This window comes from Drosophila simulans, chromosome 3L (assembly GCF_016746395.2).
Source record: "Drosophila simulans strain w501 chromosome 3L, Prin_Dsim_3.1, whole genome shotgun sequence".
Taxonomy (NCBI): domain Eukaryota; kingdom Metazoa; phylum Arthropoda; class Insecta; order Diptera; family Drosophilidae; genus Drosophila; species Drosophila simulans.
This window is the reverse complement of record NC_052522.2, coordinates 1,090,591-1,107,337: the sequence shown is the minus strand read 5'-3', so window position 1 is coordinate 1,107,337 and position 16,747 is coordinate 1,090,591. Positions and strand designations below refer to the sequence as shown.

The following is a 16,747-nucleotide window of genomic DNA, read 5'->3' as shown; positions in this document are numbered from 1 at the left end:
CGTGCAAAAGTGGAAAGTGGAGGAAAAAACCAATGCAACAGCCACCGCAAACAAGTGGCCAGGGACGCGCGGAGGGGGGTCAGCCAAGGGGGCGTGGCAGGGTTGAAAGCACGGGCGAGTGCAGCGTCGATTGAAATCCCTAATAATCGCGTTGAATGCACTTCTGTCGTAAAAAACGAGCAGAACATCGCGGAAACCGGGGAAAATGGTTTGGAAAAAATGCAAAAATTTCGTGTGCACGAAGAGGGGGGGCGGTATGGGGAAAAAGGGGGCCAAAAGCGAGATCTGAATGGAAATGACCTTCACAGATTTTTACGCTTTTTTACCAACATGGCCAGGACATTGATATGCAGCGCAGGATAATCGCGGCCAGTGCAATCAAAGTGCAATGCAGCAGAAAAGGGGGCGCAAAAAGGGTGAAAGGGGCGAAAAGGGGTCGAAACGGGATGGCAGGGGTTGAAGAGGTGGCTTTCTGGTGCGGCCTTTTTGGCCAGTTTTTTGCACCCACTTCGCGATGGGCTGCCAACTGTTGAGCCCACTGCAACAGCGGCTGCAAAAAAGGGGGCGGGATGGGCAGCTGGCTGTGACCTTGGCGCGTGTGCCGCATGCTGAACAATCGAATGGACAGCCAAATTGGCGGCGTCATCATCATCAGCAACATCATCCCGCTCCATTTTTTCCGGCTGCACTTTCTGGCCGCGATGCATCGCTTTTTTCGCTGTCACTGGCAACCTGCAACACACAGCAACATTTTTCGGGGGCACGGCCCCCGTTTTTGGGTCGCGTTTTCGTGCGTGGCCCATTGAACAGTCGCGTTGCATGTAGTCAGATTCGCAGCAGCGCCACTCCCCAGCTTGCCACACCCCCAGCGCCATTTTTTCCCACCCCCCCGTTGCACCGGCAAAATTTTCATTCATGCATTTTGTGTGTGCGTCGCGAGCAAACTCATTCAGTTTCAATGTCTCATTCATGGGAATGCAGAAGTGCAGGTGCTTTTTTCGGGGGCAGGGGCTTCCTCTTTTTTTTTTGCCGCTCTGTGGCTTTGGCTTTGCCCAGGTGTTAACGGCCCACACAGGTGTGAAATCAAAGGAAAGCGGCTCTGGGCACGGGGATTACCTGAAAAACTCCTTGCGGAGCTATAAAAAACTCGTAGAAGTCACACCGCAATTATTAATTACTTCGTTGTTTTTAAAGTTATACTTGTGGTAAATAAATAAGATGATCCCTATGATTGCTCAGTTCTGAGCTTTTTACGAATTATTATGTATTTCCATACTTATCAATGTTGCATGGTTCCGTATACTTCGTGCAAATCCATGCCACAAACGAAAATCACTCAGTTGGCAATCGTGCCACCCCGACTTCAAACAAATCCCCTGGCAATTACCTGGAGATTCCCTTCTATAATTTTCTGCCTCTTATAATAATCGTGCATTGTCAAACACCGCTGGCAATTATAAGAAACCTTCCCTTTGCGCAGAAGATGAACACAGCCTCAAAGATTTCCACCTCGAATGGTTTCCTTTTTGTTTTTAATATTTCTGCCGTGGCTTTTAATTAGTCTGCCAGTCTTTTGAGCGCTTCTTGTGACAATTCTTCGAGCGAGACTTCAATCAGTGGGCCTGTCTTTGGAGCAGTAATTGGAGGAGTCATTCCGATTCGGGGAAATTATGTCAGCGAGAACTTAAAGCGAATGGCGGGCGATTTAAGGTGCAACTGCTGGACGGGCACATGTGCTAATCCCCGCCAGAAGACAGAAAGACAGAGGGATGCAGCTATGGTCACCCCTCGACCACATGGCCTAACAACTTGCAACGACAGACGTCGTCGATGCCGTCCGACAAATACAATAAAAAAAAAAGAAATTATTTGCCTGCGTCTGCACTTGAACGAGCGGAATGGGCGTGGCAGCGGAGGCGTTCATTTGTATATAAATGAAGGGGCGCGGGGATGTGGGCTGGATTTTCCAAAGGAGCGACAATGGCCAAGTGGAAGCGGAAGCGACGCAATGCAATCAAATGGCGCAGCGCGCAAAATCTACAAAAACACAAACGCACACACACAAACACGGGCAAATACAGGCAGCAGATGGACACACATGCAACATGGGTGGAACGGGCGGGGTCGGAGGTCGGTGGTCGGGTGTCGGGGGTCAGGCGGCAGAGGACACAGGACACAGGACACTGGACATTGGCAACTTGCAACGCACGCGAAAATCTTGCCAGTGGGGCGCCGGGCAGCAGGAACCGGCAGCCGGGATCCCAGGACCCCAGGACCTCGTCCTATTCTCCTGCAAACAATCCTCGGTACAGTTGCGCCGTCTAAGCCTGCTGGCTTCAGCAGCAGCAGCATCCGCTGAAAGGGGCAGCCCCCTTCGGCGAGCCACCCACCACCCCCTTCTGACCATGTTTTCGCGTTCGTTTTGCCGCGTTAACTGTCCATCAATGCGGGCCCAATAGGGGAGTGCACTGAGCGAAATTGCTGCAGCTGCTGCTACAATCACAATAAAATAGATGCCTAGAAGTTTGCTTATTTAAAGTGTGTGTGGAGTTATGGCGCATATGATTTTAATTAGCTGTGATTTTGTTCTAGGTTCTATGCTAGCATTTCTCCCTCTGCATCTGTTCCTAGATGAGGCGTATGACTAGTCCTCGTCCTCGTGCTCATCCTTTGGCACATCCTCGTGCGCGTCCTCCGTCTCGTTCTCGTTCTCATTCTCGGCCGGCTGTCTATCTGTTTGTGTCTGTGGCATGCACCCCTCTACCTGATCCCCGACTGCTCAATCCTGGCCGGCAGCCCCATGTGCCCCATCTGCCCCATCCTGGGGCACGGCATCCAGAGCCCCCTCCTCGATTCGTTTCCCAATCAGACAGCCAGCGGCATCGTTAGCAACGCAACGCAACGAAACGCGACTCTCGGAGCTCGCCTGCATTTCCAAGTTCCAAGTTTCGTTGCAACCCCGATGGTCAGCAGCTCGGACTTCCACGTCCACTCCTGCCGCCAATCCACCGACTCTAAACCCTCACCCCACCCTGGCATGGTGACTCCCTTTTTAAGCCCTTTTTCATTGCCCATACGCCCTCAAGGGGGTTTTATTGCGCTAGGCATTTTTGCATATTTGAGGCATCATCGCTCATCGCTTTTGTGTGTAAGCCAACTTTCAGACATGGTCGAAGGTAAAAACAGCGGCAGGAGCAGCAAAGCAGCGAAGCAGCAGCTGAGGACGAAGAATCAGCAAAGGGCTAACCCTTGTGCCACCCATTTTCTGCATTCTCTAAGCTGCAACGTCGCCGTTGTCGCTGTTCCTGTTGCTGTTGCACTCTTCTATTTGGCGTTTTAATATGCAACATTTTTTCCCGCTGATCTCCCCGCCGGCGATGCCCCATCCCCATCCCCTTTCCCCTCCCCAGTACCCATTTTACCCCTTATGTGTACGTTTGGTCACCTCCATGGTCGCAGCATTCTTCACTGAGAACAAAAACAGCGAGATCTTTAACCACATTACTTGTTTGACTACATTAATTATAATATTAAGACTATAAATTGCGTTATCGTGCAACTTAGATCGATTAAGTCAGTTACTGCATTGTAAGTTTATGAATTTGGACAACCAAAAAGCCTAGATTTTCTGCCAGTGCATTCACACTCATGGCAACCGTTTTATTTGTTTGTTTGCTTGTTCGTTCACTCATGTGTGTGGGTCAGACGGCGACCTCTCACCCCCTCCGCAACTTTGTCTGTTTGGCTCAAATGTTGTCATCTTTCCCCGCACACACACTCCACCCCACGGAGCCACCGGCCCACCCACTTTTGGCCTTTCGCAGAGGCTTTCGTCGCTTTTTTGGACATCAGCATCCAGTGGATTCCATCCCACGAAGCGGCGTCCACATCTCCACAGCTCCGATGTCCTTTCACGTCCGCGTCATCGTTTTGCTCGTCAGCGTCGTCGTCACCAGTTAAATACATAAATTTTCGTATAAACGCGTTCTGCAGTCGCGAGCCTAGCAGCCATTTCCCAATTTTCCATTTCCCAGCGCCCGCCCTCCTCCCCCCTTTTCCACTTTATGGCGGGCAACACAACAGCAAACAACTTAGAGAATGCGTGATGCATTTTCGTGTTCCTGCGTTTGATCCAAATTCTGTTGGCTGCAATTCATTGGTTGCTATAAACACAGTGTTATCTAATTGCATATGGTTTTGGGGGAAAATAGGCAGAACTATCAGCAAAGGGTCATAAGTGGTGCAATCATTTACATAAGTAGTATAATAGAATATCAAAGGTTTTAATAATATTATAGGCTCCAAATCAAATTTATTAAAAACCATTCATTCAAAATACTCAAAAAATACAAGCCCGAATAACTTATGAATTAATAGCACACACTCATTAAATAGTAGAGATACAAAGTCCAAAACTATTTCAAGGGCTGGCCATTAGTAGGCAAAAGTATCACTTAGCGTCATTAAATCACCGGATACGAGTGAATGAAGGCATTAAAAGACCCATTCACAGATGCCAGGTGAATACTGAATAATCCGATCGATGGATACCTGCCGATCGCGTATTTGTGCCCCTTTTTCGCGATTCGCGATTCGATTCATGGCCGATGTTTATTATAATGTAACCAAACTGAAAAGCAGCCGCCATTTGCCAGTCACGAAAAAATTATGCATAATTTATGACTGGCTGTAGTGGACCCCTCTCGCCACCTCTCGCTCGCTCACCTTGATATGTAGCTTCGTCCCGCTCGCACTTGCGAGAATTTATTATTTTTGCTAGATTTGTGTTTTTTATTTTATCTTTCGCATATTATAAATGCGCAAGGCAATAACAAAAATAATCATAAACACATACACGGCATCACCCACACAGAGGCGCGAAACCGAGGCTGACCAGTCTCAAACGATAGTGCCCCGCCCTCCGCCCCTTCGGCCGCTCACCACCCGCAAATGCCCCCCAACCCCTCCTCATGAAGAGAGCGAGAAAAACTAGTGGAAAACTGCAGGTGCAGCTGAAAGAAAGAGAAACGTCTCTTAGGCGAAAAGCACCAGCCATCTCTCTCGCGAAAAAGAGAGAGCCAATTCGCCGCACATCTTGATTTCGCCTAAGCATTTGTTTACAATGCACGACTGGCAGCGACGTCGACTGCGAAGAGAGTTTTTCGTGTTGGTTTTTCGATGGGGGAGGGGGCTGAGTGGGGTACCCCTCGAACGGAACTAATTAATGAAGCATCTTTCAGCCGAGTTTTGTTTCTCAGTCGGATGAGGAATGCGTGAGGGAGAAAGAGTTATGGCTTGGGGAGAATAGAAAGAGAGAGGAATGTGTTTCGAAAGACCTAATGATCACTACTATCCACTGCTCACAATATACTGAGCCATTCATAGACTAAATCCAAAATTTAAATATTAGTTAGAATATTTAATTTTATCTTAGAAAAGAACATTCATAAGATATAAGTATATACCATCAATTGGCACCTAAATAATCGGCCAACTCAGCCATATTTTCGCCGCATTTCCAATTCCTGAGGACCCCCTAGATGCGTTCCTCTGTTTTGAGCCAGGGGTAGTGGTCGGTGGGGCTCGTCCACACCCTCTCCTGCCCAGCACCTCCGAAAAATATTAGGCCTAAGCTCGAATCCGCACTCGCACTCACAATCGCAATCGCAATCGCCGTCGCTCTCCGCTGCATGTTCGGGGCAACTTCCGTTTCCTCACGCACGCACACTTGCCACTTGCAGCGACGCATCCTTTTTACGCAACGGTAGTTGTGCGGCGGCAAAGCGCCAAAATTTTGGGGGTTGCAACGGCGAGAGGCCGAGAACGAGGACGAGTTCGAGTGCGTCGAGCAGGCCGACGGAGGACGAAGGACGAAGGACGAGCGAAGCCGATTCCGATGTTGAGCTCGAGGAGAGCCAAAACGCAGCGCAGGAGCAAAGGAATGCGGTGCCGTTAGCCGGCGTTTTTTGGCGCCTACAGCTCGCCGTTTTCAGCCATTTTCAACGGGCTCGCCGCTGCTTCGGTCGTTGTCTCTGCCGTCGGTTCTCAGCCAAGCCGCGCTGCCTCCGTCGCATTTTCCTTTCGCAGCGCCGGCAGAGCAGTTCGCGAACTATTCGCAACTTCGTCGCGAACTCAGTCGCAGCCTGAGAGCAACAACTACAAAGCAGTAGCAGTAGCAGTTGCTGCTGATGTTGCTGTTGCTGCCGCTTCTGCTGTTGCCGTTGCCGTTGCTGCAACATCAACGTTGCCTGCCCCTCGACGGCCCTCAGCTTTCCACAGGCACAGGCACTGGCACAGCCACATCCACAGCCGCACATCCACATCCACGTCGTCGTGGGCCATCGTCGTCGTCGTGTGTTAAGTTTGTTTTGAGTTTTTCCGTATCAAAATGTGCAAAACGATTTCAGTCTAATTCAGACGCTCGTGCTGAGAAGACTTTTGGCCCTGTTTGTTGGCCAATACAGCCATAGAACACTGAAACCGACACAGAAACGGAACTGAAAGCACACACTGAACACTGGACACGACGACGAGAACCGAATCGAACTGAAAGAACGAGGCGGGCTAATTGCCAAATGGCCACGTAGTGCGCGTAACGTAACGAATACGTTAAACACCCATACACACACGCCCAGACACACACACACACACAGAGACTGGCACGCACACAGATACGCACATGTACATGCCCACTCTCAGTTGAGCGTCGTAATTGTCGCGGATATTTTTGAATGCCTTCTTAAACGCTATGTGAAGAGCGAGTCGCGTAACGAATAACGATCGCGTAACGTTTACGATCACCGGTGATCAACGATCAACGATCAGCTGCAGACAAAATGGCGTCGGCGCAGGCGGAGACGAATGTCGGCGTGGCGCCCGAACAGGGACCAGTGGCCCAGAGGCAGCGCAAGGGGACGGGATCGGGCGCCGATTCGCCCAAGAGTAACAGGAGCTCGCCCACTCAGCAGGAGGAGAAGCGTATCAAAAGCGAGGATCGCACTTCACCCACTGGCGGAGCCAAGGACGAGGACAAGGAGAGTCAAGGTCATGCTGGAGCCGGAGGGGGAGGATCATCGCCCGTGAGTTCGCCACAGGGCAGGAGTTCTTCGGTGGCCTCGCCCAGTTCCAGCTCCCAGCAATTCTGCCTGCGCTGGAACAACTATCAGACGAACCTGACCACCATCTTCGACCAGCTGCTCCAGAACGAGTGCTTCGTGGACGTGACCTTGGCCTGCGATGGTCGCTCCATGAAGGCCCACAAGATGGTCCTGTCCGCCTGCTCGCCCTACTTCCAAACGCTTCTGGCCGAGACGCCCTGCCAGCATCCCATTGTGATCATGCGGGACGTAAACTGGTCGGATCTCAAGGCCATTGTGGAGTTCATGTACCGCGGCGAGATCAACGTGAGCCAGGACCAGATAGGTCCTCTGCTCAGGATAGCTGAGATGTTGAAAGTGCGCGGTCTGGCGGATGTGACCCACATGGAGGCGGCTACGGCAGCCGCGGCTGCTGCTTCGTCGGAGAGAATGCCCTCCTCGCCCAAGGAGAGTACTTCAACTTCCAGAACTGAACACGACAGGGAACGGGAGGCCGAGGAGCTGCTGGCCTTCATGCAGCCCGAGAAGAAGCTACGCACCTCGGACTGGGATCCCGCTGAGCTGAGGCTTTCCCCACTGGAGCGGCAGCAGGGCAGGAACGTGAGAAAGCGCCGGTGGCCCTCAGCGGACACAATATTCAATCCACCCGCACCACCCAGTCCACTGAGCAGCCTGATAGCCGCCGAAAGGATGGAGCTGGAGCAAAAGGAAAGAGAGAGACAGAGGGACTGTTCGCTGATGACACCTCCACCCAAACCACCACTGAGCAGTGGCTCCACAGCGGGAGCCACGAGGCGCCTGGAGACCGCCATCCATGCCCTGGACATGCCATCGCCGGCTGCCACGCCAGGACCTCTCTCCCGATCCTCGAGACCTCATTCGCAGAGCCCCCAGCAGCAGCAGGCACAGCAGCAGGGTCAGCTTCCTTTGCCCCTGCCCCTGCACCCGCACCACCACGCATCACCCGCCCCACATCCCTCCCAGAGCGCTGGATCAGCCCACCACCCGCCATCGCCCGCTGGAGACTCCCGTTTTTCCCTCGGACCCGCAGCCGCCATGGCCGCTGCCATGGAACTGAGTGGCCTGGGACCTGGTCCGTCCACCGAGCCACGCCTACCGCCTCCACCGCCGCACCACCATGGCGGTGGTGGAGTTGGCGGTGGGGGAGTTGGAGGAGGAGGTGCAGGCGGAGTGGGTTCAGGCGGGGGATCCTCGCTCGCCGATGACTTGGAGATCAAGCCAGGGATCGCCGAGATGATCCGAGAGGAAGAAAGGGTGAGTGAATCAAAGCCACTTAAATTGCACGTTTACCGAATGGGGAATTATCTATATTTACATTTCATCTTCCTCAAATTTACCTGTAGTGAATCGTTATCTAAGTTAGTACATATGCCAGTTAAGAGAAGACTCTTCAATTCTGCAATTTCAATTCTACAAAGAGAGAGAGTGAGAGAGCGCGTTGGAGCTCTCTTCTGCTGCTGCAGCGCTGCCACTGCGCTGTCGCAGCGCTGCTTCCCTCTATATCTCTCTCCCATTCATTATCCGATCTTTTGCCTCGGTTTGTTTTGATTCACGATTCGCGCGCCTTTCGGCGATCTTCAATCTTCGGCTGCGAATTCTGCCGGCGGCATTTCGCCTCGTGTCGTGACGTCACAGCGCGGAATGCGGAGCTCCGGTCCCAGCGCTCTGTGGAACTCCCCACCCCACCGCCAGAGTGCCCATTGCCCGGAATGATTGACAGCATTCACGTGCTCCACGTTCCACGACCATTGTTTGCTCTCCTCGGCCGCTCTTTCTTCCCGCGGAGATTTGCTCCACATATTTACCCCTTCTCAGGTCAGATCCCCCGATTCTCGGGTTCTCGGGGAGCAGTCACCGGAACGCTTCGGCGACGAAGAGGTGATTGAAATTCCTGTGGCCTGCGGTTGATTTCGATCTATGGAGCATTTTGTGACTTGTTGTGGTTCCCTAAGTGTGCTTCAATTAGGGCAACAACGGAATGGGTCTGCACAGGAAATATCTGGGGCTAGAATCGATAGATTCAGTATTTGGATTTTAATGTAAATTTCTCTTCTTGAGATTGAATCTTGAATCATTAAAAATTTAAAAAAATTATTTAATGATCTTAAGATGCGCTTGCAATATATGAAGATATCTATAGGTCAAATGTGGCTTTGCTCCATAAATGTATTTCAATAAGTTGCCTAAAAACATTGTATCTGAATATTTACGACTATTAAGTAAGCCCGTATTTTTTGTCAGCTTTGCTTAGCGACCGGTTCGAGTTGGACTGCGACTGCATTAGCACCGAGCTCACCGCAGAATTCGCACTTTAATAAAAATTTGTATTTATTTATCCAATAGACGTCGACGACGTTCACTCAAGAGCCCAGATCTCTGGCGATGGGGCTCCATTGAGAATCCAGAGTCACATGCATCCGATGAGGAGTTGCCCGGTCCGGGATCAATCGGAATGCGCTATTTGTTTGTCTGGGCGCAGAAGAGGTCCCAGTGCGACGACTCCTTTTCTGGCCGGTTCTTGGCCATGTTCCATGTTCCGTGTTCCGTGTTTATTGTCGCTTTCGAGTGCATTAATCAAATAGCCAGCTATGCACACATGTGCATGTGCATTAGCCTGCTCATGTGCTCAATTTTTGAAGCCGTCTGTCTGTCGGTCCGTTTGCCTCTGATCGCCGCGGCGTTGGCTCGTTAGCGTCTCTTTTCAATAAATATTTTGTTTTTATGCTTTTTTAAATATTTTCCCAACTGACCGTTTGCTTTGCTTTTTATGTGCTTAGAAATTCTTTGGAAAATGCATCTGCATCTGCATCTGCATCTGAATCTGAATCCGCCGCGGCATCTGTATCTGCATCTTTGTTTGTTTGCCTGGGTATTAGTGTTGCCGGCCGTGTTTATGCTTTCCCGCTGTTTGCCTTTCCGATTGTTCTCCCCATTTCCCCATCACCGTCATATATTTCCCAACGTTTATTCACACATTTCATTTATTATTAAAAACTGATGCATTTTTCGTTGCTTCGCGGCTATCGCAGCAAGGCAACGCCACAGATGCACCCGAAAAAAATGTGCAAACCTTTGAAATTTCGGTATATAAAATGAGTAATAAATTCTGCCGATCCACTGAAGATTGAGTCTTGAAATTATAACTCCATTATTTCGAGCACATGGAAATATGCAAGTTCATATCGATATACGAATTCACTTTTCCACGTGTAAAAGTCATATATTGATGGGCTGCATCCTCGGCCAGCGATTCACCAGCTTCTTTAATATTTATAATTCCTTCCATTTATATTTATATGTTTGTGTGGATGCACCTCGACTTACTCCTCCTCCGCTCCCCGCCATAAGCAGATAAAGCCGATAAGTGTCAGTCGTCGTGGTCCAGGGGTCTCAGTTCTGGATGTCTGGGCCCCTTGCTTTCTGGTGATTAATTGCACTTTTATTTGTCTGCCTTCGCCTTTGTTAAAAATCATTTTTTCTCCTTTACGCATTTTTTGTTCTTCGGTTTTTCATATTTTATTGCCAGCGCATTTAGATTGTGTATGCGAGTGAGCATCATTAGAGGTTGTATATTATTATTGGTTTCCTCTCCAGCTTCTCGATCAGTTCACTGAACTTTTTGCAGATCGTGGGCGCAGAGGAAGTTTTTATTAGGCCCAATAAGACGGATGGAAACATCTAAAGGGGAATACTCTTGTTTTTCTACTGAGTGATTTTATGAAAATCAACTATGTAGATTGGGATTATTATTCGTACTATTCTCGAAATTTAATCAACATCTTATAAACCGTTGAAGGCCGGCTTGGACTTTTTCCAACTGCAGAGAACAATTGAGATATATTCCTTTACTGATTGTAATCAATGCCGCATCCCGCAGCCTTTTCTTTCGATTTCCTCGCCACTTTCCCACTCAATTAGTCCGCAGATGAGGGCCAAACCGCAGGGAGAAGATGCAGGGAATCCGCAGAGAAAGGGAGAAAGAGGGACCCAGAGGGACAGAGTCTGAGAGAATCTCACACTCATGATTAGCGTGTGTCGCTACCTTTTCCAGCAGGCAAAAACTGCAGCCCGGCTGCCAGAAAAAACGATGCAGACAAATTACCAAAGGGGAGGGGGAATGCTAAACGTGCCACATTCGAGCTACTTGAACAGAACCCGGAGTAAAGGTGGGGAATCGGGAAGGAGGAGCGAGTGGCGTGCATAAAAATGGAAAAAGATGCACAGCTCGAAAAAGGAATCTCGCAGCTCGAGAAGGAAGCCAACAAGCCACTTAACCCAATCGACAAAAGTCATTACACTCGTCACTCTTTCGAGCGGAGAAGACCTCACAGCTTCCGCAGTGCAGCGCAGTAACTGCGAGATACATTTGTGTTCCTCGGATTCTGATCCCCGCTGCTAACTTCGGGGTTGCATTATATAAAATAATACAAATAATACAATTTATTACGTGGCCCAGCGTGTTTGGATCTCATTGTTTCCACCTTTATCGCCAGCTGCATCTGTTGCATCTATCGCATGCCGAACATTTTGTATTTTCTTTTGTATACAACATCTTCGGGAAAGTAAATAAATAAAATAAAAATGAAGAAATATATATACGAACGACGCAGCCAAACAACCCGAAAGCCAAAGAATACAAAAGATACGAATGCCCAGCCGAGAAATAAAAGCAAAAATAAATTGTATAATCCGCTTTGATGTATCGCCTTCTGTTTTATATTATTCAGTCATATTTTATATATGCGCACCGATCCCCAAACGATCCCCACATGGAGAATACACAACTGCGGCCATTCAAGTACTCCCCAAGTAGTTTTTACAGCTTCTTACACATAAAGATGCAAAGCAGACATACAGATACAAATTCGGATTCGGATACGGATTCATATTCGGCCCTGGTCGATTTAGTTTAAATGCTTGGCATAAACATTTAATTAAATACGAAAAGGCCATAACAGAGCGATTTTAATGTTTATATTTTCAAATACTTGGCGGAAAATTTTCATTTTTATGGCTAAGCCAAATAAATCGTATACGATGTGGAAATGAAAATGGGAAATGGGATTGCGGCAACAGCTGCACAAGTAATTCGTTGATTAATCTATAAAAATAAATTTGTATCTATGGACTGGCTGCCTGTGTAGCCGAGCATCTAAGTATCTGAGTATCTGAGTATCTGAGTATCTCAGTATCTTGTAGCCGGCCTCCTCTTGGGCCTTTTCTAATCGGATTTAGTTGACCGGCTTCATTTATTTTATTTATTTTTATGCCCGTAATGCGGCATAAATAATTTATGCTGATAAATAACCCCAAATGCCCCCCTCTGAGGCAGCGTGTCGTAAAGCAAAACAACGCACACCGACAGCAGGAAACGAGAAATAGGAGCGGGCCGCCTTTTCAATCTCGTGTATCCTTCTAAAAATATTTATTTATTTATTTTCCAACTCACACACACACACTCACACTCAGCGAGCCTCGCTGAGGTCTGCCCACATTTATTTGTAACCCTGTATAAATTTATTATATTGCATTAGTTGTAAGTCAGACCCAGACTGCGCTGAAACTCAAATACATCTGGCGAACTTGAAGTTGTGGCCTGCTGAGTGTCTTACTCCTGCTGCCCGCTTTTCCAGGGTTTCTCGGTCTTTGATGTGCGTGGGCCTGGGGGATGGGGGATGGGGGATGGGGGATGGGTAATGGGGGGAAGGATAGCACCGGGAAAGGTGCGTGAAAAAACTTATTATAAATTACCGTATAAAATATAACAAAGTTGCTGCAAGGGAGCGGCTCCTCCTCTCCTCTCCACAAAGATATGTACATTCTTGATGGAGTGTGGCCGGGAGAAGAAGGTGCGGTCAGGATTAGCGAGTGGAATAAAGCTGTTACACAGCGAGAAACTTTGGTTTGAAGGAGGTGCAATGTGGAATACAATCTTGCATTGAGCAAATCTTCACATATCACATACTTTATTCCAGTGTCCTTGCACTGTGAATCAGCGAAAAGGACCTGCATGCAAAAGGGATAAGAAAGAATGGGTGGGGGAGTTGTAAGTGCATGAGTGATGGAGAGTCCATCGAATTAGCGAGAGCAGGAGATCGCCTCTAATTGATGTGGGGCATGCAAGGCTCCACTTCCTATAAGCCATAATGGAAATGCAGGCTCTCAATCAATTATTGATGAGCCCGGATTAGATCCCGCCCGGGTGTGAATGTCGTAATCCCGCTGCCATTCTTCCTTTTTGCATTTTAAATATATGTGTAAAAAGAAGCGGGCCGCACCCAGCTCTTTCAGCGAACACAAAGGGCAAATCTCGAGGAGTTCTTAAAAGGCATGCCCCTCTGATGGTTGGGCGAGGGGCTGGGAGGGGTGTAAACTCGAGTTCCCTGGCAACAAACTAAAGACAAATATTTACAATGAGCGGCCGATTAATCAAACGCACAGCCAAACAACACAAAAAAGTATTAAATAAATAAATAAATGGCAGATCGGCTTCATCAGCAGTTGCCGTTGAAGGAGGCGAAATATCATGTGTATCTGCAAGATACAAGTTTGTCTTGGCTTTTGTCTTTGTGCAAGACCGCCTCTCTGCCACTTCTCCCCTCTCCCCCTTTTCACCCCGCCCCCTCGCAATTTATATCGAACGAAAATAAATTAATTAAAAATGCAGTCGAGCGGACAGAGCCAGATACATATTTTTTGTTGTTTGCTTTTGTTTTGTAATTTATTAAAAGACGACCGAGTCAACGGCTGCAGCGGCAATTTTTATAATTGCATTTATTTATTTACAATAATTGCGCGGCTGGCTGGCTCTTTTCTCTCTTTTTTTTATTTATTTATAGAGCACGCACGTGATTGTCATCAGAAATCGATTGAATTTCAAATTTTGACCCGTCATTGCAGCAGTACATCGATAAGATAGCATTCGAATTGGGTAACCCAAGAAGTTGGCTGAAGAGCTCGATTGTATGGAGAAGGTGAAAGACGAGGAGCGGGGGAGTTTCAGGAGTTGGCTTTCTCGATTAGCCCACTTTAAGCGGCTGAAAGATACGATACTCCGAGTATCCAGATACTGTGATACCGGGGTACTCAACCCCCCAGATACTCAGATACTTGCGGTCGCACTCGTCATCAGCATACTCGGCGTCATCATGCTCGAACCCAAACTCAAACAGCTGTTGTCGACGCTTTTGGCCATTGTGTCTGCTGTTTTGTATCTGCGGCTGAATGAGTGACGCGCCGTGAGTTTGGTGTTGTACGAGCATGTTGTGTGTGCCAAAGTGTGCTTGTGGCGGGCCATAACCTGCCGCAACTCGAAAGCTCGCACACACAGCGGCAGAACGGCTGAGAAAGGCCAAAAAACAGAGGACTGAAATCGACACTAGAATACACTCGCCGATGCACAAGTTTAAGATACTTGCTAGGGAAATATATATATAAATCTCACACAGATCTCAAAATTAGTTGATCGAATTTCATCATTCAAAATTAAGAATTCCATTAGTCATAAAGTTGATAAGCATTTTATCAAAGTGACTTGTAGAAATATCATTTAATATAAAGTAAATGTTAGAACTAGTCAATAGCCATAAAACACGGTTTATTGATAGCACAGAAAGCACGATTAAAACTAAAAAAAAAAAAACAGCAAAACGTATAGAAATCATTTTCCTGATAAGATCACTGTGTGTCCCAATAAAACAAAAAATAAAGAAAAATGACTTGGAGAAAAGTCAATTAGGCTGCGCTAAATGTTAAAATCGAACAAGACGCAGTATATTATGGTTTACTGCCGACGAAGATAAGCAATTTATGGTTATATTAAATATGAGGAGCTCGTAAAAATTATTGCATTAATTTCCAAAATTGTCGTTGATAAGTATTTCGAGAGACCTAAAAATAAAGAACGCTCTTTGGGTCATTGTGATGGAAAGTTATCTTTCAAGTCAGAAGTTGAACATTCTTGCTTAGTTGGTAATCATATATATTGTCTTTTAAAGAGTGTTAGCTAGCAGATGGACTCTGTTATCCATAGAAATCCACCGAAATCGAGGAAATCAAAACTTGCATCGCCGTCGACTTTGACTTTGATGCGTTGGCCGCACGCTTCGCTCGCACTCACATTTACATTCACGCGGACACCGAGATGCGAATCATATTCATTCGCACGCTCTACTAACAGCGGGGGGTGGGGCAGTGGGGGGTTGGGGTGGTGATAGGGGGGTTAATGGGGGATGGGGAAGTGAGTTGCGGCTGCGTGTTATGAGCAAATCGCTCGCTACGTCGCTTTCATTCAATTAGATACATTTGTATCTTATGACATGTATTTTCACACCTAGTGCGCTTTCTTTAATTACAGCTGTATCGCCGAGATACAGATACTTTATGCCCCTGCCACAAACCCGAAATCCACGGCTGCATTGTGCAATAAAAGTAAATGCGCTTCGGATTTTTATATCATTTAACAGTGTTCGCAGAGCATTTGGGTTTGTTATTTATGAGGGCAGCGAAGCCCTGAGAAGCACTGAGAAGACGACGTCGAAGAAACCGAGAAGAAGTTATAACCTCAACCCCGCTCGCCGCTTTTGTGTGTGCGTGTGTACCTACGTTTAAATTTTTTATGAGTTCGTAATAAAGTTTCAACATTTTTCATCATTAAAATAAAATATAAAGCCGAAATTATATTTTATCGTCTTCGCATCATTCTTTGCCTTAAATACACGCCGCGCACACACTCGCCACGGCGCAGATACAAAGATACAAAGATACGAAGATACCCAGATACGGATACAAAGTTGAAGTTATGTGTAGCAGCGTCGCCGGCACGGCCATAATAATGAATATATATGGAGAGGGACAAGGAACCGCACTTTAAGCGAAGACGGGGCTGCAGCCACGGCAAATACATATAATAAATAAAATAACAAAAAAAGATGTGAATAAAATAAAAAATGGTAAGCGGCAGCGAGAACTCAAGACGACGGCAAAGAAATATTCTTTAATTTAGACCGCGCCCCTTCGGCCCACGAAAGTTAAGTGAAGTAGTGAGGAGTGAGTGAGAGAAAAGGGGAATAAAAATAAAAATAAAAATATAACGAAAACGCAGAGCGTAATATAAAATAAATATTTCAAGGAACTCGACTTGGTTGCCGTTGTTCTTGGCATTGTAGCTGCTGTTGCGGTCGCTGTTGTTGCTGTAGTAATTTATAATATTCCTTAACGATGTGCAAAGGGCAAAAACTGAGCAAGCTGGCCACAGTGGGCTCGACGAGACGAAAAGTGGAGATAAAATCGAAAAACTATCTGCATATGTTCCGACTATCACATACCCCTTTACCTATTAAACAGTCAGCTTAGTACAGGAGTTATTTTGTAGATACAATAGTAGTGTTTCTTCTGTAGATACTTCGACTTAGAAGCGTGATGAAAGTCGATGGGTTCCTCCCCAACCTCCCCACACCTGACTACTCCTCTCCGACCTCCAAAGCTGGTGTCCACTAGTGACAACATTTGTTTGCCCCCATTCCCCGACTAGCAGCTCCGACATATTTGCCCAACTTGCGCTTTGCTTGGACATCGGACATCAATCAGCAGCAGCTTGCTCGCGAACAAATGACTTTGGGCAGGTGAGG

The 16,747-nt window shown here is 47.5% G+C and overlaps 1 protein-coding gene across 8 annotated transcripts in view; it reads left to right on the top strand.

The window, feature by feature from the left end:
* Positions 1-5,569: 5,569 nt before the first annotated feature.
* The window catches only part of LOC6736283 (protein bric-a-brac 1), a 57,267-nt gene continuing 46,089 nt past the window's right edge, over positions 5,570-16,747 (top strand). For 3 of the 8 annotated variants that reach the window (XM_039293081.2, XM_039293076.2, XR_005543884.2), the window contains exon 1: positions 5,571-8,372. In XM_039293081.2, coding sequence (XP_039149015.1) covers positions 6,837-8,372 — 1,536 coding nt within the window. In that variant the 5' untranslated portion in view covers positions 5,571-6,836. Of the gene's footprint in view, positions 8,373-16,747 lie in introns of all 8 variants that reach the window. The other 5 variants (XM_039293077.2, XM_039293078.2, XM_016170514.3 and 2 more) reach the window with 3 other exon arrangements.